Genomic DNA, 23,942 nt, shown 5'->3' on the forward strand with positions numbered 1-23,942 from the left:
CTCAAAATTGACCCTTATTGCTGAAATGAGGAGAAAGACGCAACAAAGGTGGACTCATATGGACCTATTTCTCTTGCTAATGTTGATGCAAAGCTTTTCACAGCAGTGATGATCAAAAGGATTAATATTTTCACTGGTCAATATATTTCAACTGACCAAACCAGTTTCATTCCATCTAGGAATATTGTGGATTCCGTGAGAAGACAGTTTCATGTGATTCATGGTTTCTACACACAAAACTCCTTTGGTGTTTTAATTCCCCTTGATGCCTTCAAGGTCTTGACAGAATTCAATGACCCTTTGAAAATCTTTATTATCTAAATTACCATTTGGTAAGCAATTCCTGAATATGATTAATCTAATTTACTTACAGTCTAACACTATTTTTTTACAGTAAATGGGCCTGACACCAACTCCTCTGCCTCCATAGGGCACTCGCCCAGGCTGGCCCTGGGGCTGCTACTTTCTGCGATGGAGATAGAGGGGCTTGCCTTCCACTCATGGGTGGATGCAGATATTGGTGCGGAAATCAGAAATACTAAGCACAAAAGTGATATGTTCACTGATGGTATACACCTTTGGGGAAATGTGTTTCACTTTATTACCAAAATCATGTAGCAACCCCTCCCATGCACTTGTGCTCTTGACTTGTTGTGATTAGACCCTAACAAAAACCTCAAATGCAGAAATTTAGTATTTTTTTCTGTTATCAGCAGCCCAATTAACAATAGCTCAATACTGGATACAATCTATATATCTCCCCATTGAAGTCTGGTTAAATAGTATTTGGAATGTGGCTCTATTGGAACACGGTAATTAAAGGCACTTCAAGGACAGACACTTTGGATAGATCTAGTTGCAGGTAGGTAGCCGTGTTGGTCTGCCGTAGTCGAAACAAAATAAAAAAAGTCGTTCCAGTAGCACCTTAGAGACCAACTAAGTTTGTTAATGGTATGAGCTTTCATGTGCATGCACATTTCTTCAGATACCTGAATGCACACAAGAGCTCATACCAATAAGAAACATAGTTGGTCTCTAAGATGCCACTGTAAGGAATTTTTTTTTATTTTGTTTCGACTTTGGATAGAGTCTTGGCTCCCTTTCTTTTCCTTTATAAATGAGATGGGAGATACTTTTATTCCACCCTCAACACAAGAATCTTTGTGGAGAGGCTACTTGAAAGGATAATAAAGAAATAAACATATTGCTTGTGTACTACGTACTGCATATGAAACCTAATAAGAATGTACCACTGGGCAAATTCCTGTAGTTATATGTTGCTCTTGTATTTGAATGAAAAACAATAAAAATTATTGGGAAAAATAAATAAATGAAGACATCCATATTTCCTGGGCTGATGTAGAAAGTGAATACTGAGCATCAAGGTCTGAAGCAGAAGAAATAAAATCCCAGCAGGTGACAGAGGAATGTTCTGGATCCTCCACTGTGCTGGAAACTCATTATTTATGTGTGATTTCCCCCCTCACAGTCCACAGATTCTTAGAGCACACTGCCAGATGGTCTCATTTCCAGGTGGAGTATTGTTGAGAGGTAGCAAAGGACAATCTGCCTTGGGTGCTGTGAACTCTTGAGCCATCTAAGAGTATGGAAGCATCAAGGCATCACTGAGGGAGGGGCCTGGGCTCAGTTTTATGGTCAGCCATGTGGATGACCTTGGGACATCACACTGTTGTTGTGAGTATAAAAATGATGCAAAGAAAACCATGTAGCTACCTTGAGTGCTCCAGAGCTGTAGTTCTCAAACTCCTCACCCCACCATGGCCCCCTTGAAAACTGCTGAGCATTTTGGCAGACCACTTCATAATTTTTCTTCCTGCTGTAACACTTCTAATGTACTGTGCTAGCTGTTGTATGATTTTTACTTGACACATCACTGACACCTTAATGAAGCTTGCAGACAACTCATAGTCCACAGACCACAGTCTGGGAACACTTGTCTTAGAGGAAAGGTGAGATATAAAAGTAACATACAAACCAACCCACCTGTAAGCCTTTATTGAGCCTATAATAACAAAAATGATAGGTCCCTCCCCCTTTAGACGTGATTGTCCTATCTCCCCACTGAGAATCACTGGTTGCCATTTTAACATTTGGGATTTAGTAGCTTCAGTTACCCCAGTTAATGGACTAAATATTATAAAATGATCTCCTGTATGTAATGAACCCCTCTGGCATTCTGTCTATAGTTCTCCAAAAACAAGAACCAACTAGCAATATATATTGCCTTGTTTCAGAGGGATTGTATGCTTAAGAGCAAAGAGATTTTAAAACTATTAAAGTAAGAATCTAATATAGCTATTATACACATAAGGATATGAAAAATATTCCAACAGAAGCTTAAAAATGAGCCATTAGCCCAAATCAATACCCTTATTGATAGAACTTTTAAATGCGTAATAGCTCGTCATAGATGACTCTCCACACTAATGGTAACATCAATACAATTCAATAATGGAAAAGATTCTAATAGCAGATATTGAGGAAAATAAATGAAGCTGGTTGGTTCGTAATGCTTGCAGTCTAAGAAGAATCCATTTTAGGTAAATTTATAACCGAAACCTGGGCAACACTGGACAATCTGTTCCTTCTCTCAGAATCTAAAGAAGTTCTTAACAGTATAAGATTGAAGAAATAGCACCACTGCTAATTACAGCACAGATTGCTCACTCATTCCTGCTGATATAAAAGACCTATATCTACAGGCCCATGAGGTCCTTTACTTTATGAGAACAGTCCACTCCTACATTTATCATCATTGCTCATAACAACCATTTCCCCTCATTGCTACCAAGTTGTTCTCCAAGCAACGGGAATGTCTATGGAAACAAGCCACTGCCGTGTGGATAAGCTATTGCAGAAGAGCAAAGTTCAGCCATCTCTTTTCATGGTTGTGCCAAAACTCTCAGTACTAGCACATCCTTACACTGACACCAGAGGTTCTCAAACTTTTTTCTCTGGGTCACACTTTTTAAAAATTGATAAGAAATACACTGAAAAGGCAGAACCTATAAATTAGGGCTCTTCTCAGATGGCCTAATGGTCACAGCACCAAACCCCATAAACACAGCAACATCCCTAATCAGAGAACTCAACACATTTGCAACAGTATCGGGCCTACAGGTAAATTTTGCCAAGTCGGAAGCCATGTGCTTCAACACCCCTCCTTACACCCAAAAAGAACTCACTAACGCCACCAAGATAAAACTTTGCCGCACCAAGTTCAGATACCTAGGGGTACAAATAACCAGAAACCTCAATAAATTATACCTCCACAACTACAAGCCCCTGTGGCGACAAATTAACAAAGACCTAAAGAGAGGGAACAACATAAACTTCACTCTCTCAGACAAAATAGCCATGATCAAAATGATCATCCTCCCAAAACTAACCTACCTATTCCAAACCCTCCCAATCTGGATTCCCCCAACCCAACTCTGCAAATGGCAGAGAAAACTACGCTATTTTATCTTCTCAAATAAAAAACCAAGAATAAGCCCCAAATACCTGCACCTCCCCTCCTCAGAAGGAGGATGGGGAATCCCCAACATAGAACAACCAAGTACGCTATATAATCCCATACATACTAGAAGATGAGACAAAACAATGGATACACCTAGAGAGGGACACAATTGAAAATACCTGCACCACAGCATACCCACAACACTTAACAGATACACACAGACCATGCTCAAGGCACGGAAAGCAGAAATAGGTAAGCTATCCCCAACCCCATCCCCACTAATTCCCCTAGCGCACCACCCATTATTTGTACCTTAAGGAGGCAGGTATACAACCTCAATGAGGTGTGAACTGGCTTTTGCCGGGTAATCTCATATTTTTCATATTTGTCAGAGCTGAAAAAACATATTGTTCACAACAATATGTTGTGGAGAAATGTAGCTAATAGCCTTGAAGAGAGATGTAGATACTGTTTTTGTTTGTATATCTAATCTATATCTATATTTATGGTTACTATACTATACCACATGGAAATGTTTAAATGTTTCTTTGATTGTCCTTGAATCTTCCTGCCTTCCTTGCCATGCTCTCCTGCCACACCACGGTGGCATGACACACCTTTTGAGAACCACTAACCTACACTGAGTGATTGCAATCTCCCCAAAGCTACCCAGGGAGTTCATTGATATGTTGGGATTCGCCAAAGAAACCAGAGGCCTTTCTCCTGGGCATGGTTGGCCAATTGGTGTTAAAAAAGGATAGAACTTTCTTTATGTATGCCACAACAGCAGCAAGAACACTCATCGCGCAGTATTGGAAGACACAAGAACTACCAACTCTGGAAGAATGGCAGATGAAGGTGATGGACTACATGGAACTGGCAAAAATGACTGGCAGAATCAGAGACCAGGGAGAAGAGACGGTGGAAGAAGATTGGAAGAAATTTAAAGATTATTTACAGAAATATTATAAAATTAATGAATGTTAGAATGACATCGGATGGAGGTTAAAAGGTTATTAGTAATAATGTGGTGAAGGAGTATGGAAAAAGTTGAAGGTTAAAAGATGCAAAACTAAAGGTTTAATACATTAAGATATTAAGATAAAGTTTAAGATAAGATAGAGGGAAGGGATTTGCTGATTAAACATTTGAACTGGAATACAGTGAGGGGAGGTGTGGGGAAGTCTGGGAAATAAGCAAATGCAAGAAATACTATGAAAATGGAATTGTTTTTAGCTGTTTTTCTTTTTCTTTTTGTATTTTTGTATTTTTCTTTTCTTTTTTTTTCTATGTAAAAGTCTTAATAAAAATATTATATATATAAAAAAGATATGTTGGGATTTGGACTTCATCATCTCTATTCACTGTGCCCATTGTGTGATGACAACAGCATTGACTTTTCCATCGCAACTGGCTAAAAGGTTAGTTTTTTCCTCAAAGTTTTCTGGCACCAGCTGTAGTGCTTTCTTAGCACTTTAACTTTAAATAGAAAGAAATCACTGCTTGGGTTAAATTCTGTTCTTGGATGCATGTGTGCAACTCTCCCTCGAGGCAGTGAGAAAATGCACAAACAAATCTAAGGACAGAGTTTAATGCTCTGCAATTTATTATTGAGATGATTTTAGAGATTCCAAATTTGTGGCAGGAGCTGTTCCAAACATCCGTCTTCCTTGCTGAGAAGCACCCAGTTCATCCATTCTGCTGCCTTTACTGCATGATTGCCCTTAATTTATTCTTTGGCTCAGCCTGGCATGAGTTGTGTGCGCTTGTTCTCATGAGGAATAATTTCAACTTTTGTTTCAGTTGTATGTGCCTTCTTCTTGACCCCACAGCCTTCTTAGTTACCTGCCCAAATAGAGTTACTTAAATGCATTTTTTTCAGAATGTCCTTCACATCGAGGTGAGTGATGAGACGGCTCTTTGCATCTCACATTATCCAATGATATCCTGAGATTAAAGAAAGGCCAGATTGTTACTGCCAGGTCCAGATCTGTGTGGGAGATCATGCAAACCCATGACATCACTATACAGGAAAATTCATAAGGCACTGAGCTCACCATCTGCCTGTTTGCATTCCTTCTCAAATGACCTTTATTGTTATAATACTCTTGCCAAAATCAAAAGACTTCTCAGCTGCACTTTTTGATAATAATCCCCTTTAGACATGTTACTACATTCAGAATTTCTCACAAGGCCCTACAAAGTTGGATCATCGAGAGAGTGAAGGGCTGGCTTGCATCACTTGTGTGTACAGCAGACTTCCATCTGTCATCCTCACTCCACATGGATTGCACGGAGTTCTAGGAGCTTTTTCCAGCACTACTTATGGGAAAGATTTACAAAGGAGGGAACATAGAACCATAGAATTGTAGAGTCAGTAGGGACCCCAAGGGTCATCTAGTCCAACCCCCTGTAATGCAGAAATCTCAACTAAAGCATCTATGCAACCTAGGCCACAGTTGCTAACCATTTGCTCTGAATGCAGTTGTGCTGAAATAAGAGAAGTTTCATTTATATGGTGACTTTGAAGATGCTATTCCCCCTGGGACTCATAAAATATGTGGAAGTGTATAATACAAGCTGTCCAGTTTCTGCATAAATTCTGTTAAAAGAAAGGAATGTTGAGGTGCCATGCATATTTCAGGAGCCTTTCAGGTGAATCACAGAAGATGACTTTCATTTCTGCATTGTAAGTAGGATTCTATTAAAGCAGAAGTTACAGGGCAACCCCACATTGGCATTGAGGTGACACCGTTTTGCAGTGGGTCCTTGGGAGCAAGGACTGCTGCATTCCAGGACACAGTTATTTGAAAAGCACAATGTCACTATGGGCAACTCATGTTGAAATAATGTCAATAAAAGAAATCTAATGAGCACCACTCCATCAATAGGCATTAGACCCTTGGCTTTTTGTGAAAATGGTTCCTCGCATTATATCCTGTAACATGCTCCTTTTAAGAAGAAGTAACAGATGATATGGTCCTTTCTGTTTTAAAAGCTCCTATCTACTACTGGAAAAGACAATGACAGAATTGAAAGAAAACATACAAGAGTAATAAGAATATTAGCTGGAAGAACATGCACAATGACCCACTGGAGGGGGAAGAAAAAGATTTTGCCTCTGCCAACAGAAGCAGCAGCAGCAGAAAGCTTCGCTACAGTATATTGTTCTGAATTACTCCTCACTCATGAAAAACCACAGACCACTACCTGGCTTCAGGTAGTTGTGAAAATTTCTTGTTATGACACAAGCCATAACCTTTGGAAGTCAGATCACTTTCTTTTGTAGTTTATTAAAACACACCATTTAGCAGCTCCACAAAGCAAAGCCATGCTGTTTTGGCTTAGGTCTTGGTCATAAATGTTGCATTTGATCCAGGGGATTTAGATGTTCAAAGGCACTACTTCATCACTCTGACTTATGAATGGTGCAGCCTTGAACAAAAAGTGTGCTGGCAACAGCAACCATAACAAGAAAGAGGAGGCTCCTGGAATCATTCACTTTGATGCACACCTGAAAACAACAGCTCTCACCACAATCATCAATCATTTAGGTCAAGGGATGGTTATTTTGTGTCACTGAATTATTTTGTCTTCAAGATTGCCAGCTCCTGCTCCGGAGTGGCCTCCCATGTGCGTATTAATTGTTGTTTTATGCGATTTTATTGTTTTTTCAACCATACAATTAAAGTAGCATACAAGCTAAAAATAAGAAAGGGAAAGTCAAAATGGGAAGGCGGACAAGGATTCAGATGTTTTGGTGATATAAAATTGTATATGCAAACAAAAAATTGTTACGTTTCTCTTCTTTGTGCTCTTGTCGATAAATTGCCAGCTCAAATAAGGACACCAAGTGAAAATCATTGATCCATTGTTATAGGAAATTCTGTGAATTCTCTTTCCAGTGCTGAAGCACAATGCATTTCAGTCACCCTCAGGCATATGCGAACCACAGTTCAAGGCCCAGAGATGAATTCTAAAAGGCAAGGGTGTAATTCAGCAAAACATTTACATCTTCAAAATATATGGTAGTTAGGTTTCCAGGACTAAAATAATTACCGAAACATCATCCCGAAAGGGGATTAAACTGGGTAGCTCTATATCATGTGGATAAAGAATGTGATTTCTGCCTTACATCACCAACTCTTGGGGGCTGGAGATGACAATTTGCAGTGGAGCCTACGTGACAGTCAATAAGGTCACAGCTCAGGTTGAGTGGGATGTTCCAACTCTCTCTTCCTCTCACCCCGCATAGAAGTAGGATAAATCTATCTGATAACTCCTTTTTGTGCAAGCCTTGGCAGACTAGGTAATCCAAGTAGCATAAACAGCAGAAAGTAGGGAGGCCTAGAAAGGTGGATACAAGTGACGACTAGCCCTGTAATAGGGTAACGTAAAAGGTTTCTAATTCAGCCCAGGCAGGAGACAGAGGTGTTGAGTAGGTAGAGTTGCCACTGAAGAGAAGCAGCCAAGAGGAAAGCTCATTAATAAAATGATACCTCCTTCCATAATTAGTAGTTGCAATTTCCTTAAAGAGGAGCCACATTAAATTTCTCATGAGGTAAATAGTTCCAAGTGAAATAGCATCCAGCCATATGTTTGAAGGAAATGAACATGGCGTAACATTGGCTCACACTTCAGCTGGAGATGGTCATGATGTGGAAATCCTCAACTGAGGCAGCATCATGGAAGGTCCTCATATGCCCTACCAGTTGAAGACAAAATATTACTGGGTTTGAATATCCAATTCTATGTTTCTGTCTCTTGACACCTGACATGCTCCTGAAAAGGCTTGCTGACTCTTAACAACCTCTTTTCCTAATCAGGGACTATCACAATTTATGAATTAGTATCTTGTGCCCACTCAAATACATCTTCTCTCTTGTATGTTTGAAATGTCCTCCTTTGTCAGGAACTGGAGAACTTTAAAACCAAATGTATGAGGGCAATAGGAATGACCTTCCCAGTAGGCAGTGTGAGGTAACCACTTCAGGCAGCAGATTTCAGGGACAGCAACAGCTGCTGCCGCTAGTCCTGTTCCCCCAAAACTCCCAGAGATTCTCCTCTGTTGCCACAGTCTCTCCTGGCCTTCTGAACTAGCCTGCTGTCTCAGGTGCAATTAAGGATGCCCTCCCTTTACCAATGTTGATGTAAGATTCAATGGCCAATTCCTCTGGCTTCTGGCAGTGGAGTGTGTGTGTGTGTGTGTGTGTGTGTGTGTGTGTGTAAAACTTGTCCTTTGCCTCAGGCTGCAAAATATGATATGGCTGGTCCAGAAGGGTGGCCTCCTTCCTGTGGTGATGGGACAGTACATCTATAAGCCCTCCTGACATCTAATTCATAATCAGGAGATAAATCCAAAATAATATGCAATAAAGAGAGTCCAGGAACGCTGTGGGGCTTCCATGTTCTTGCCTCTTTGGCACCTCAGTAATTTTGATGTTGTTTCATGAGAACACCCATCCAGATACGAGAGTTTTCACTCAGAGCCCTATTAACAGCCTGTAGACTCCCTTATATCGGAATCACCTCTTTCTTCCTCCTGTGCCAGCTTCAACGTCTCTTGTTTCAACTTCTCCCAAATGGCTGTTTATCTTACCCACTGAACTCTGTAGCATGCCAACCAGGTTTTTAATTGTAACATGGGAACTCCTGCACATTGCAGCTAGGTGTAAATAGAGCCATTGGGTTTCACATCCAAAAGTTTTGGAAGCTCTTGAAGCAAGCTGATTTCAGTCCACCCAAAATCCAGAACAGACTGGCAGGTGTGGAATGGATTCTGTCATCCAATCCCAGCTTGAAGGCAGAGATACTGGAGCCAAGAATGGGCTCCAGGGATGGACCATGAGCAAAGCGCGGGCCTTTGTCTAATCCAAAATTACTCTTCTTCAACCAGAGCTCAGGATCTTATTTCACCTTGGTTTCTTTGGTTGAGATTGATTTTGACACTCTCTCTAATTAAAAATTATCCAAACAGAGTCAATAAGTTTTTCCCATTGTATTTTACGTCTGATCTGTTTTGCATATTATTTTATTAAATTTCTATACTGCCCTTCATCAGAGGATCACAGGGCAGTTTACAACACAATATTAACTTAGTGCGATTGAAAAAATCCCCATATCAATATGGGAGGATTGTATTTAATTAATGAAACAGAATGTAATTTAAAAGGATGACGAGGATGAAGAGACCTGGAGTTAGGAGTAGTTGTGTGGGGGAGGGGAGAGAAAGAAAATCTTTGCAGTTAGGAAACGACAATTTAAATTTACCATTATTTCCTTTACCAAGAGAAAAAGCATTAGAGAACGATAATAAAAAGCATGTTCTGTACACCAATGAAGTGCCATTGACAATCAGACTGATTACAGGAGATGCAAGTCTCAACCTGCAGTGCCCTGAGCAAGCCCCAGGTTACCACCACCTGTGCTGAGCTGTCAGCAATTTAAGAGAAAGATTAGTTCCCTCAATAGAACAGAGAAGTTATTTTAAGCTGGGTTCCCCCCTGATTGCATTCTGCACAATCAGATATCTGAAAGCGCAAGCATTTGAGCCTCTGTATGTGACAAAACTGGCACCTCATCATGATCACAAGAGGAGACCAGGCTAGGTATCTGCAAATCCTTGTGAATAACTCCACACTAGGAACCAGGGAAAGTTGTCGTCATCTTTTTTACCTGCCACCTAGTTACCATCTTCCCTCAGGTAACTGAGGACGAGACATGCCTATTACCTAATTTAACAGAAGCATTGGAATAAAAAAAGTTCCGCTTCTTATAGATGTTTTTCATATATAAATTTGGGCCATGATATTCTAGGGATTAACTCCAGAAGCCATTTCAATAATCCCTGGCCAACATGTGGTTGTTACAGTATATGACCGGAGCGAGGGCTTGAAACACGGCCAGGATGTTTTTCTGTCATCAATAAGGATTTAAATCCCATCAATGTTTGTATTCAATGATGAGGGAATACAATAGTCCAGATGATGCGAGTTGCAGGTCAGCCACCCCTGAAGGACCACACGTTCCCCAGTCCTATTGGTGTTGGGTTTTATGTTTTAAATTTTTTTATTAACAATTTCAGCATAACAAAATATCAAGTCATTTGCACATAGCAAAATATGTATTTTATCAAAGTAATTGGAAATGTACACCCAGTTGCTTTTTTTCTTTAATTTTTTGGGGGGGCCTCGAAGAGTGGGGCCCTAAGCTATAGCTTGTTTAGCTTATACGTAAATCTGGCCCTGGGTGGGAGTGTCACACCTCTAGTACCTTTCTCACAGCAGGAGTGATGATGTCCTTTGCTCAAGTGATATTTTACAAGCCTGGAGGTTTGGAAGGCAGGTCTGGCCTGGCCCACGATCCCTTGGCGCTGAGTATGCTAGGCTCAGGCAGTGACTGGCTCAAGGCACCCTGGGAAATTCATGACTGCTCAGGGATATGGCCCCACCTAAGCCAAAGCACTGCACCACCCTTTGCCAGCTGAAAGCACACGGGCACACTACACACCAACTGTTGGCAGCTCAGCTGGGTGGGCTGCAGGCATGGTAACACAACACATGCATGGGCTGCTAAAGGTGGTTAATGCATCTGAAAATGGCAGCGTGCCTGGGGAATGCTTATAGGGGCAAGTGCTTTTCTCATGTAACTCACCTATGAATAAGTCTGGGATTCTGCTCAAAATAGGAAATGCCAGATGATTCTCCAATGAGTCTGCATGTTCAACATGGTGGCAGAACAAGTGTAGCAGGGGCACTCCTAAGCAATATTTGTCCTGCCTCCTAAGTAATGATTTCTCACATTTAATCTTTTTAGAAGAAGGGAGCCACTTCACACAATGCCTTAAACATCCAGTTTCTAGCTAGAGCTTTCTCTCGTTAATTGCAGGTGATGCCTTGCTGCAATTCTGCCTTTCTGGTGCTTGTAATGCTTTTCTGACTTCACCACCCCAGCAGTGACACTGCTCATCAAAGGGCAAGAGATTTCTAAGCAGCAGATGCAGCTAAAACGTTGTTTGCTCATGTCCAAATCAATTTTTGCAGCAAGCTTGTTTTATTGATTTTTCTGTCCCCCATGCCTATCAATACTGTTTCTGTTTTTTTTTAAAAAAAAATATAGCACAGGCAATCTTTATCTTTTGCTTTGATACAAATATTCTTTAAAAAATCTCTTGATGCCCCCCATTTATGCTCTTTATAAAGCATTATGTGGCTTAAGAAAATAAGCAAGAAAGCCAAGCCTATTTCTCCTGCTCCAGAGGATGGGACCTGAACATTGGATCCAAGTTACATGAAAGGAGATTCTGACTAAACATCAGGAAGAACTTTTCAATAGTAAGAGCTGTTGGACACCGGAACGGATTCCCTTGGGGGGTGTGGTGGGGGTGGGTGTGAACTCTCCATCCTTGGAGGTTTTTAAGCAGAGGTGGGATGGCCAGTTGCGTGCCAAGGCACCCGAGCCACAAAGTTGCCAGGAGAACAATAAAACACATGGGTTCAAATGGGTTCAAATAGGCCACAACTTTACTGGTTACAGATGTGAGCGGTTTGGCTTAGGCATTGGGGTGAAGCCAAGCTATACCTTGACTCCTGCCTGTCTGTAAGGAGTCCATTTAAGGGTAAACCACCAATAGGGGGAGCCCTATGATTTACATCAAATAAGGGCACCCCAAGGGGTCCCTGTAGGGGCTGTGACATGGCCCTAGCCCAGGCCCAGGCTTCGGACAGTATTCACACCCCAGGTCCCTTTAACAGGGTACCCTTACTGAGGAGGGGCAGGCGAAGGCAACCTCCCCTCCCTCAAAACAAAGGTTTACCCAATGCCTAATCTCACAAAAGTTGTGATGATTGCTAGCAGGTAGCAAAAACCAAATGGCCAGTGCCAGCTTGCCAAACGGAAAAATTCCTACCTGGCCTGAACACTATGGCAAATGACAAGCAAGATCATATCTGAGCAAAGCAGAAAAAGAGGGTGGGGGTTTGGGTGATCTGGTGATGGGGCGAGAGAGAGGGAACCACCCGCTCGCACTGCAGTTAAATCGCCCGCGGCCACACCCACCCTGAAAGCTGACTGGCTGGGGCTGTTCCACAGGGGGAAGAACCCCAGCAATGATGACGCGGCCAGCAAGACGCAGGGGAGAGGCACTGTCCCTCCGCCCCTTAGGCCAGTAAGCTGTTGTGTCCCAGCTGCCCAGCCGTTGTGTCCCAACACTGCCCACCAGGAAAAGGTGAGTGGATCTAGTTGAGATCTGTGCATTGCAGGGGGTTGGACTAGATGACCCTCAGAGTGCCTTCCAACTCTATGATTCTCTAAAATATAATTCAGATGAAAACTAGCCAATGATAAATTGACATATTGAGGACAAAAATTAAGTCTTTGCCTTCACCAGTATAACTTTGCTTGCGTCTGAGCTGGCCAGTGTTGGAAGCAGCAGGAATGCTGGTGCAGCTGGGCTTTCACTTTGAACCAGTGAGATACTTCACCTACTCCATTATTTGGCACATTTAAGATATCCTACTGAACAGCTCTGAGCCATAAACCATTAACCAAAACCATACGTGGACTTAAAGGAGCCCTCAAAAGGTTTAATATATATTTTTTTAAGTTATGCAGCAATTTTTTTTACCAATTCCTTACACCCCACATATTCATCTCTAGAACCCAAATATTCTGCTTGCCACTTTATTGCTTCTGTTGTGAAGTAAAAAACCTCTTTGTGATTCCAGATGTCATTCAAAGAGAATGAGCCTGGAGTAATCAGGAGGAGGGAGAGGGTTTAAAACTTATTTTGGCTAATTTCTTCCAGTAGGTGGTATCATAACTCTGTCGGCTTACGAAGAGTATAGCTGAAACCCACTGATCTTTTAGTCAAGTCCAATCAAGCATTTTGATAATCAGTTCTAGATTCCTTGCCTAGAACTTGTCTAGATGTCCTTGTAATGGGCCTAATGATCAGTTCTCATTTGGTTTCAGCCTCCAAACACATTTTATAGGGCAACTGATGCTTCAGACACTATCATCAGAGGATATGTGGGGTAGCAAATGCGTTTACAGTAATGGAGGAGGATGAAAGCAACACGAACCGAGAACAAGAATACCAAAAAACAAAAAATCCTAGGCAACAAAACTGTTCTGGTCCCATTTAGAGTGGCACTGAGAGCCAGTGTGGTTAGACTGTTAGGCCGTATTGCTGTGATATTGCCGAAATATTGGGAAATTTTGGAACAAGAAGGAGACAAATTGAAATTGCAGAGCTTTGAGAAGTTAAAAAATAAAGTGCGAGATTGGCTTCATTATTATCAGATAATGGAGGCATATAAATTGGATAAAAAAGTTGGCTTCCAGGTGGAAAAATCAAAATTGGAAACAGAATTGTTAGAATCCAAAACTAAGACTTTGTCAAAAATGTATAATTTGCTGTTGAAATGGAACACTCAGGATGAAACAGTAAAATCTGCCATGATTAAATGGGCACAAGATGTTGGTCATAATATTATGATGGCTGACTGGGAACAGTTATGGACCACAGGTATGAAGTTTACTGCATGTAATGCCTTAAGAGAGAATATTATAAAAATGATATACAGGTGGTACATGACACCAGTCAAGCTAGCAAAAATCTATCATTTGCCCGAAAACAAATGTTGGAAATGCAAGGAAACTGAAGGTACATTCTTTCACCTTTGGTGGACGTGCCCAAGGATTAAGGCTTTCTGGGAGATGATATATAATGAATTGAAAAAGGTATTTAAATATACCTTCCAGAAGAAACCAGAGGCCTTTCTCCTGGGCATGGTTGGCCAATTGGTGCCAAAGAAAGACAGAACTTTTTTTATGTATGCAACAACAGCAGCAAGAATACTCATTGCGAAGTATTGGAAGACACAAGAACTACCCACTCTGGAAGAATGGCAGATGAAGGTGACGGACTATATGGAGTTAGCAGAAATGACCTGCAGAATCCGAGACCAGGGAGAAGAGCTGGTGGAAGAAGACTGGAAGAAATTTAAAGATTATTTACAGAAACAATGTAAAATTAATGAATGATGGAATGATGTTAGATTGAAGCTAAGGGGTTTATAGCAATAAGGTTTGAAGTATTAGGGAAAAAAATGGAATGTTAAATAGAGGGAAGGGTAAAGTTAAAATATTAAGACAATAAATCAGGATAAAAGTAAAGAGGGAAAGGATTTGCTGAACAAACAATTGCATCGGAATACAAAGGTGGGAGGTGTGGGGAAGTCCAAGAAACAAGTTAAGGCAAGTTTGGTTTTGAAAGATGGAAATTGTTTTTAATTGTTGCTATTCTTTGTATTTTTGTCTTTTTTGTTATTGTTTTTTCTTTTTTCTTTTTTTGGTTTGTATTATATTTTGAAAACTCTAATAAAATATTATATATATAAAAAAGAGAGCCAGTGTGGTGTAGTGGTTAAGAGCAGTAGACTCGTAATCTGGGGAACCGGGTTCGCGTCTCTGCTCCTCACATGCAGCTGCTGGGTGACCTTGGGCCAGTCACACTTCTCTGAAGTCTCTCAGCCCCACTCACCTCACAGAGTGTTTGTTGTGAGGGAGGAAGGGAAAGGAGAATGTTAGCCGCTTTGAGACTCCTTAGGGTAGTGATAAAGTGGGATATCAAATCCAAATTCTTCTTCTTCTTCAGTGTGTCCTGCTTTATGAGTACAGTCCTTTGTTTGCAGAGGTCCTCTATTTGAAGGGTTGCCTGGTCCAAGTCCACTTTAAAGAACCATAAGAAGGAAGAGTTGCCTGTCAACTTAATGGCAGAGAAGAGGTGAAAACTCTGCATTATATGACTAAGGAATTAAGCATCTAGGAAATCCTCACTCCCAGTATTCATGGACAATATGCCAGCCTATATCATTTTATCCAGGCACAAACATTCTTTCTCTCTTTCATACACCCACCCACACTGTCCCTTTGCCCTGACTCTGACTGACCTGGGCCTGCCTGCTTCTTGTCAACCAGCTGACCTTGGATCTTCTTCCGCAGAGCCCTCTCCTGCTCTGAGCATCTGAGGCAGCCACAAATCTGCCTCAACCCTGGCTTGCCATGGCTGCCTTGCCCTTGACCACCGCTGTTATGGTTGTCGGTGACCAGCATTAATCACTATTGCATCACCACCTGAGGGAGGCTGATCAGAAACTGCCACTTCCCAACTAGAGAATTTTCAGTGTATAAAATGAAAGTTGCCATAGCTTACTGGACTGCTCTGGCACCTTAGAGGGCACTGCCTTGTCTCGCACTGACATCAGCCTCCTCCTCCTCCTCATTACAACAGAAAGGAATGCTTCTAGGGTACAGAATGACATCTGACACGAGTGTTTTTAAACCAGTTTCCCCTCCATACAAAAGTACAAGCACACAAGCAGCTGAATTGTCTTAGCTGGATGCTCTGAGCATCTGAGCAGGAACTTCTCTTGTGATTAGGGCTGGGCGATATATCAATATATCATCAAAAACCATTTTGAAGCCCATAGTGTGATATTGGTTTCATAACTTTTGACCTGGTAATATATTGCGAATCGTAATGTGTGTTTGGACTGAGCAATATATTGTCCAAAACCAGTTTGAAGTAGCAAATCATGGTGTGTGTGTGTGTGTGTATGTGCAATTCAAAAATCACAGTGAGAAAAGCCATGAAGCCAGCCAATGCTTCTCTTGATTCCTGCATTCCTTCTTCACATTAACTCTGCCAGCTCAGCTCTCCCCTCCCTAATGCAGGGGGCAGCAAATCACAAGAGCAGCGCCGAAAAAAATCATGATGCTAGAAAAAACGTGAAGCCAGCCAATGCCTCTACATAGCTCCATCTTTATTTCAGACATTGTGATCTATTGGTATATCATGATGTTTAGCAGGTGATATATTGAAGTGTTGAAAACCAAATATTGCCCAGTCCTAGTTGTGATATGGCCTAAAATATCATCACCCTACAAAAGCAAAAACCATTTTTATGTTTTTTATCTAGTCCCCCTGCTCCACCTGCACGCACGCCAGCCCAGTGTGATTTATTTGTAAAATTCTCCAGGAGAAGAAGCCACAGAATTTTATATTCTAAGATAAGAAGTGTATCATTATGTATTATAAGACAACACTCCCAAAGAGTAAACAGAAGAGGAGGATAGGGACAAAAAGGAGCTGGCCACTTGCTGAACAGAGCTGAGGAACAGGCTATTTACAGAAGAAATGGATCAGCTTCTGCTTTTCCGCTGTGTAAATCACCGATGTAAGATGTGCGCAGACTAGCCACTGGCAGGATGTAAACAATACTTAAAATGATCTGCATTGATTTGTTTTTCCCTGTCTCGCTCTTTGGAAGCAAAATGTGTTTGTGTGCTTGTGTGTGGTATAATAATGGATCTAATTCTCTGAGAACATCCTGTGTGCCAGATCTAAAATATGTGTAGTTCAAAGAAGACATAACAAAAAATAATGGGGATTCTCTGTGTAAACACCTCCCAATTCTTTGGAAACTGCCACCCCTCTAAAATTAGCAAGTTAGGAGAATCATAGCTATTGGAGACTGTCAGCCATACAATAATAGACTCATAAGATTGTAGAGTTGGAAGGGACCCCAAGGGCCCTCTAGTCCACCCCCTGAAACACAGGAATTTCAGCTAAAGCATCCAGGACAGATGCCCTCCAGTTCTTTGATCTTTAAGGCGCTTTTGATAATCTGTAAACTTTGACTACCTGAGCAAAGTGAGGCCTTTGGTTTACCTCACACATTTATCATTCCATGTTTGCAAGTTTATTAGCAACATGCTTTTATGTCTCCCTGAGGTATCAGGCTGAAATTGGTACATTTGTTCCAAGTGCAATTCTGTGCTTCAGATTCAAGCAACAGCTAGATCCCATGCCCATTTTCCAGCGAGGAAGGCAAGATGCAAAACACAAAATATATTGTAACGCAATTTCTTCCTTGAAGATCATAATAAAAATGGAGGTGCATGTTCAGGACACAACAACACACACAAAGCTTGTATTAATAGCCATCCAAGCTCCCACAAGCGCTCACACAGAGGGGGGTCAAAAGTCTGAACTGGAAGACGAAGAGGAAAAGGAAGTTTGAGACATTCCTGCTTCTGTTTTGCACCCAAAGAGTCTCTAAATAAGACCAGGATCTTGGTTTCAGTAGAAGGGCTCAACTCTGTGACATCTAAAATGCTAATAACAGGGCACTGCTGAGTATGACCTTAGTGCATTTCCTTCCCCATTGAGTAGCTCTCTCCCACCTAAGACTTCCAGGGCAGAGGGTGTGGCTTCTAAGCAGATGCTTGGAAACACCTTCCTTTTTAGAAATCAGCTTTCTGTACAGAAACAAAGACGGCAACAGCAAAAAAAAAATTCTTACAAGAGTTGAATGTGGGGATGGAAGAGTTGAATTAACTTTTTTGTATTCACTACATTAAAATTAGCTTATGGAAATGGCAGCACGACTCATCCCAAACTGAATAAATATTTCATAAGCAGCACACAAAAATGGCAATATCATTAATAAGGTAGTACAAATAAAGGACACCCCCCCCATCCCAAGTGGGCTGGATTACTAGAGCCACACCAGGAAGTGCTTTGGATTAGATTTAGGCCAGATGCAAAACCAGGACGCTTGTTTAGAAATGGCCTGCCTACCTGGGGTGTTCAGCAGCCTTGACATTTTGCAGGTGTAGGAAATGAACTGCTCACAATACTCAGCGCTGCTTGTGATGGCGGAGATCTGATCCATGGTGGCACTGTAATTCAGCTGCAGCAAAGCGTGCTTCTCCGGCCTCTTGCTCACCACCGGGGAATGTTCCTGCAAATCATGATTCACAGTCGTCCACACTTTGTCCTCTGAAAGAAAAATAAAGAAAAACAATTCAGTGTGCCAGAATCATCACTTATCATAGAAAGGCCACCTGAGCAGGGTATGAGGCCACATGTCCTTTCAAAATAGGGCCACCTGGGTCTCCTTGACTTAGCACTTTAAGTGCCATAGAGAAGAGCCATCATCTCCCTTTGCAGCCCCACATTGGTTATAACTACTCCTTTGACCTTGCCAGACAGAAACATGGACAGGGTCACGGGAATGACACCCACAAAGCTGGTGATCAAATGTCACCAGCACTCCCATTAAGCCCACCCACAGCCTGTGGGAAGCCCAGGGCAGATTTTGCTGCTGACCAAGGCTGCCTCATGGCCTGTAAGGAGATCAATGCATTGCCTGCCCAGGAAGGGAAGGGATTCCCCAGCAACAGATGATGTCTGTTTCCTCTTGCTTTATTGTATATTTTTCTCACTCTGTAAATGAAACCCATCAAAGAGCAACTTTTGTGATCTTCCTTGCCAATCTGAATCCAAAACAACTATAATACTGCCTTTGGCAACCAAAACCTTTGGCAGATCACACTCTAGGTTTGCTTATATGAAGTGCTATTTTCTTTTCTGGTTCCTTTCTTTTTATTTCAGGAATGAGACTACCACACATATCTTAATAAAGCATGCCATGGTAAAGTGAGATTAATCTTGATTAAAGTTATATAAGGGCTGACGACCTAGTGTTTATGTAGCCTGCTTCTTTGTTCTGCTGCCTTCATGCAGCAAGATGCTTTGTGGCCTGTCAACGTTTATTATATCATAAAGCACTTATCCAAGTTCAGGTTCTGATGGGATAATAATGCTGCTTATTAGATCCCGAGGGAGATGGTAGGTTTTTCCTTATTGCTTGTGGGCTATGGGTAAAATGAGCCAAAAGTGAACTTGCCGATGGATCTGAGGGATGTTTCATATTTACCAGCGACCCGATCCTTTTATTAGGAGGCTGGCAGCTAATGCACAAGTCTTAAGGGTAGGACAGAAGATAGGGAAATGTGCAGTGTGGCAGCGATGGTAAAAACTTGGAATGGATAGATGCCCTCAATTTGCCCCCACTCTTGCATGTGGGGCGACTGGGGAGGGGGGATGAGCAGAGGAGGATGGGGGGAGAGGTAGACCCTTCGCTTCTTTTATTGATTTATTAAAGCCTGGCTTTTTGGCTAGCAGCTTAGCAGTGAAGCCCTGCCAGCCATTAATTTTTACTATGGCCTTAGAGGGTCACACTAGCATCCTTCCCAGAGGTGGGGGACCAGGCAGGCGGAATGGCAACAGTGGGAACCAGAGCTCTGCTGCCGCCGCCATGCCCTCTGCCATAGCCACAGGCAAAGCCATTGGGTGATCGCCTCTTTCCTTCCATTTTTGTTGGACGTCTGCCCCAAAGGCACTGTGCACACAGAAATGACAAGAGTCCAGCTCTACTAGAAACCACAACTGGCAGACTTCTCCCTTTTATGCAAACATTACACTTCTATGCTCCTTGGGCAACAGTCCCAATTTGTCCAAAGCTGCCCTGCACACCCAGACATCCTCTTCCTTCTGCCCAATACGACACAGCCCTATTCCTTCCTTCCTTCCAAAAGTTTCAGAGCAACTTAGTTTACTCTACCTTTCAATCAAATGATTCTCAAGACAGATTGCAACAAATTCTAATAATGAAAAGTACACCCTGAAACAGCCCTGTGTCCTCCGGCTCATGAACAAGGTCAGAATGTGCTTCCCTTCAGTTCTCCTGTCTCAGAGAGTCTTATAGGGTTGCCATACACCTGGACATATCTGGAATACTGCTCTCTCTAGCCGTTTCCTGCTGGAAATTGGTCAAATGTCCAGGAAAATCTGGACGTATGGCAGCCTATGTCGGCAGTGTTGTTTTTGCCAATTTCCCATAAAAATAGCTCAGAAACAGCAATGTTTTTGCAATGAAAAGCTCAACAACTTTACAAAAAAAAAGTTTTTTTTCTGTCTGGATTTCCACTGTTTGAAATATGGCAGTCCTATCTTGCTAGGAAAACTATCTTCTAATGCCCTGGAATAACATTTATATTTTTTCAGTACCACTTGGGGAGGCTTTCCTTTCTGGCTGGCACGGAGAGCTTGACACTCACCTTGCTGGCTGGGAAATGGATCCAGGCCCACCTGCAAGATTGGCCAATCACAGGCAGGCTTGGAAGCAAGGCCTCCTTTGGGGGTGGGCCTGACGGAGCAGGGAGGCTTCCCTCAGGTCCACTCCCAGGATACTTAAGATGCCCTGCCCTTGTCATGCATAGCTGTCAACGTTTCCCTTTTTTAAAGGGAAGTTCCCATATTCTGAATAGAATTCCTTGCAAGAAAAGGGAAAAGTTGACAGCTATGGTCATGGCATCTAGTTTCTTCCTCATCAGATCATTTAAGCATTGGATATACCTTAGTCTTGGGTGGAGGGGAGGGTGATAGTCTCTGCCTGCCCCTCCAAAGGTAGGGTATCCCATTAAAGGGATCCAGGAGGAGCTGCTTTCATCCAGGTGTCCAGCACCCCTCAAGGCGGCAATCTCTGTGGGGGTCCCCTATTTGTTGTAAGTCATTGGAATCCCCCCACTGCCAAGTTGATCCCCATCGTTCTACCCGGACACTGAGGTCTAGCACCGAGGGCCCTCTGGCGGTTCCCTCACTGCGAGAAGCCAAGTTACAGGGAACCAGGCAGAGGGCCTTCTCGGTAGTGGCGCCCTCCCTGTGGAACGCCCTCCCACCAGATGTCAAAGAGAACAACAACTACCAGACTTTTAGAAGACATCTGAAGGCAGCCCTGTTAAGGGAAGCTTTTAATGTTTGATGTATTATAGTATTTTAATATTTTTTTGGAACCTGCCCAGAGTGGCTGGGGAAGCCCAGCCAGATGGGTGGGGTATAAATAATAAATAATAAATTATTATTATTATTATTATTATTATTATTATTATTATTATTATTGGCATCACTTCTGGCAGTGAATGGTTGCCTATGCCAAACATCTTACATCTGTCATCAGTAAGGTTTTGGCCTTATTTGATCCAATCTAAGTTGTTGTGTCCATCATTCATAACCACTTCATAACCACTTGGGGAAGGTGCTACAGGGCTGGCTACAAAGCTACTCTTTCTGCACCTGTGTTCCTGTGCTCTACTTGGCAGATTGGGAAAGAAGCCTATAATTATCTCTCCCAATCTTCTTGTCCCTGTTTTCTGCACAGAATTAAAGGGGGAGCAGAAATCCCTTGGGATTTTGGCCACACATGGAAATCTCACTGAAACTCTTAATTGGAATTTGCAATATAACTATATGTGGCAAACTAGAAGTGGAAAAGGAAAATGGACGCGGGGGGGGGGGGGGGGCGTGTTATGAAGCTTCCAAATCAAGGCATTCTCTGCAATCTGGGTTATCTGGTACAACTATTGCGAACTATATAGTCAAAAAGACAAGGCTTTAAAAAAGAAGAGTGCAAATAGTTAAAGGTCACAGTTTAAGTAGAGCTGACTGCCCAGCAATTCTTCTTGTCCCACCATTAAAAAATAAATAAATCAGTGTGTCAGGAAGATGGGAGTGAAATTCATTTCAAAATGGGACTTGAGTGCTGTTTTGCAAGGGCTTCTAAAATGCAGTCCATTCTTCTCTTCCTCAGTGTACCTCCAACAGTTAATAATAGACGAAAGGCAAAGGTCTGTCTCCACCGGAGCTGCTGAGTCCCTTGTGAGGCCATATGGCATTTTGCATGAGCGCTAAATTCACTTAGCCAAGCAGATGTGCCATACAGTAGCTGAGCTTATTAAAAACACCGGAGCCGGTGTAAACACACTTTGGTCTATTCTCTGTTAATTGTCATCTCAATTAATGAGAAGCATATAGCTTTATCTAATATATGAAGCTAAAGATTTATGCGAAATTATTAAGAGATTATTTTGACATTGTGATTTCCACACACCCCAGAAGCCTTTGCTAACTAATGTGCATATGAAGAATGCTAAGGTCAAAGGTGAGAGACATTTCAGTACCATTGTTCGCTGTCCTTGATAATTGCATCAACAAACATCAAAGGCAAAGGGAGCCTTGCATTCTGCTTAAACTTAAGGAACTTGTTTAATGTTTAGAGAAGCCTCAGATTTGTTTCTTTTTGCAGCACAAGAAACTAAATACATAAGTTAAGGTTTATCAATTGCTGGTCCAGGATACTGTTGAAATATGCCACATATATCACTTGGTATTTCATTCCTTATTACTAGATGCTTCATGATTTGCAGCTCCATGAGTAAAGTTGGCTGGATTTTTATGTGGACACTTATTTAAGGATACGCAGTGGGGTGGATTTGGGTCTTCTCACAACTCTCAGCTCCCACAGTTCTTTAGGGGATGCCATGATTGCTTTTTCACTGTTATTGTAGTGCTTGAAATGAACATGTGAATCTGCCACGTGTCTACTCCGAAGTAAGCCCTACTGAGTTCAGCAGAGTGTACTCCCAGGAAAGTGGGTTTAGGATTGCTGCCTAAGAGTAGTAGAGAAGCAAAAGTTTGAATGAGGGTCCTCCAGGTTTTTGTGTGTTACAGAAGGAACAGATACAATTCACTTAAACAATGGGGTGGGTATTGCCCTTGGCAGACCTACAAGCTCATGCTGGGGATTTTCAGACCTGAACAGGTCCCGATTCTGCAGCTGAGTAAGTCTGTGCCCAGAGTGGAATTTTACTGCTACGCAGGAATGAAGGAAGCAGAGCGAGGGGCCAGCAGGGACCTGCCAACTTTCCTCTTCCTCTCAGGTGGACAGGCTGATGCAAAAAATGAAAAAGTTGTGCAAAAGCTTTTTTTAACATCTCAAAATCTTCTCATTTTTCAGCTTCATTCCCCACTCCCCAATAATTGTTTGTTCAGTCATAATATATATATATATATACACCCGGCAATATGTTAGATGCTCACTGAAGTCATATATGGAAAGGAACCAATATAGTATAATTGGCTCCAGTCGTACGTTTAAAAATAAGCAAAGGCAAGCAGATGGGTCCTCCACAGGAGGCCCCAGGTATCTCCTGTAATGAGATGGAATTCTGCAGGTATCTGGAGGCTGCTGATTAGCTTAATGCTCATAAGACCTATTTTAAGCACAAGGCAAATTTCACAGAATAAAAAGATCACATATTTAGCAATTTACCACTATACGGTCCTTGTTCTCAGGAAGGAGTGGGTCTCTCACAAAACATGTGGGGGGAAGCATTCCCTGTTTTGTGGCCCTTAAAAGACACTGCAGGGGCAGACAGTTTGCTTTCGCAACATGACAATTATGAACCTCAACCGATTAAGTATGATCCATGCGCAGAGGTTGGAAGTGGCAGAAGAAACATTTCTGGGTGCTGAAATGCACAACAGAAAGTGCACTATTCTATCCACAAGCAGGACAGGGGTTGAGTATGCCCTAAAGATCCCAGCACATGCATGATGTGGTTCACGTAGACTGCTGCCGCATGAACACAGACAGACCCTTTCCAGTTAGAGCCACATGGGGCCTCATTGCAATCGGCTGGACACGTCCATCACGAGTACGGGCTAGTTCATGCAATCTAAAAAACAAAGAGGTAAAGTTGTTTATGGGCT

The 23,942-nt window shown here is 42.1% G+C and overlaps 1 protein-coding gene across 1 annotated transcript in view; it reads right to left on the reverse strand.

The window, feature by feature from the left end:
- CNTNAP2 (contactin associated protein 2) overlaps positions 1-23,942 on the reverse strand; it is a 965,530-nt gene that overhangs the window by 224,363 nt on the left and 717,225 nt on the right. Inside the window, exon 13 of the mRNA XM_083407007.1 lies at positions 18,129-18,329. Coding sequence (XP_083263133.1) covers positions 18,129-18,329 — 201 coding nt within the window. The remainder of the gene's footprint in view (positions 1-18,128; positions 18,330-23,942) is intronic.

Source organism: Podarcis tiliguerta (genome assembly GCF_965153285.1).
Source record: "Podarcis tiliguerta genome assembly, chromosome: 12".
In the NCBI taxonomy this organism is placed as follows: domain Eukaryota; kingdom Metazoa; phylum Chordata; class Lepidosauria; order Squamata; family Lacertidae; genus Podarcis; species Podarcis tiliguerta.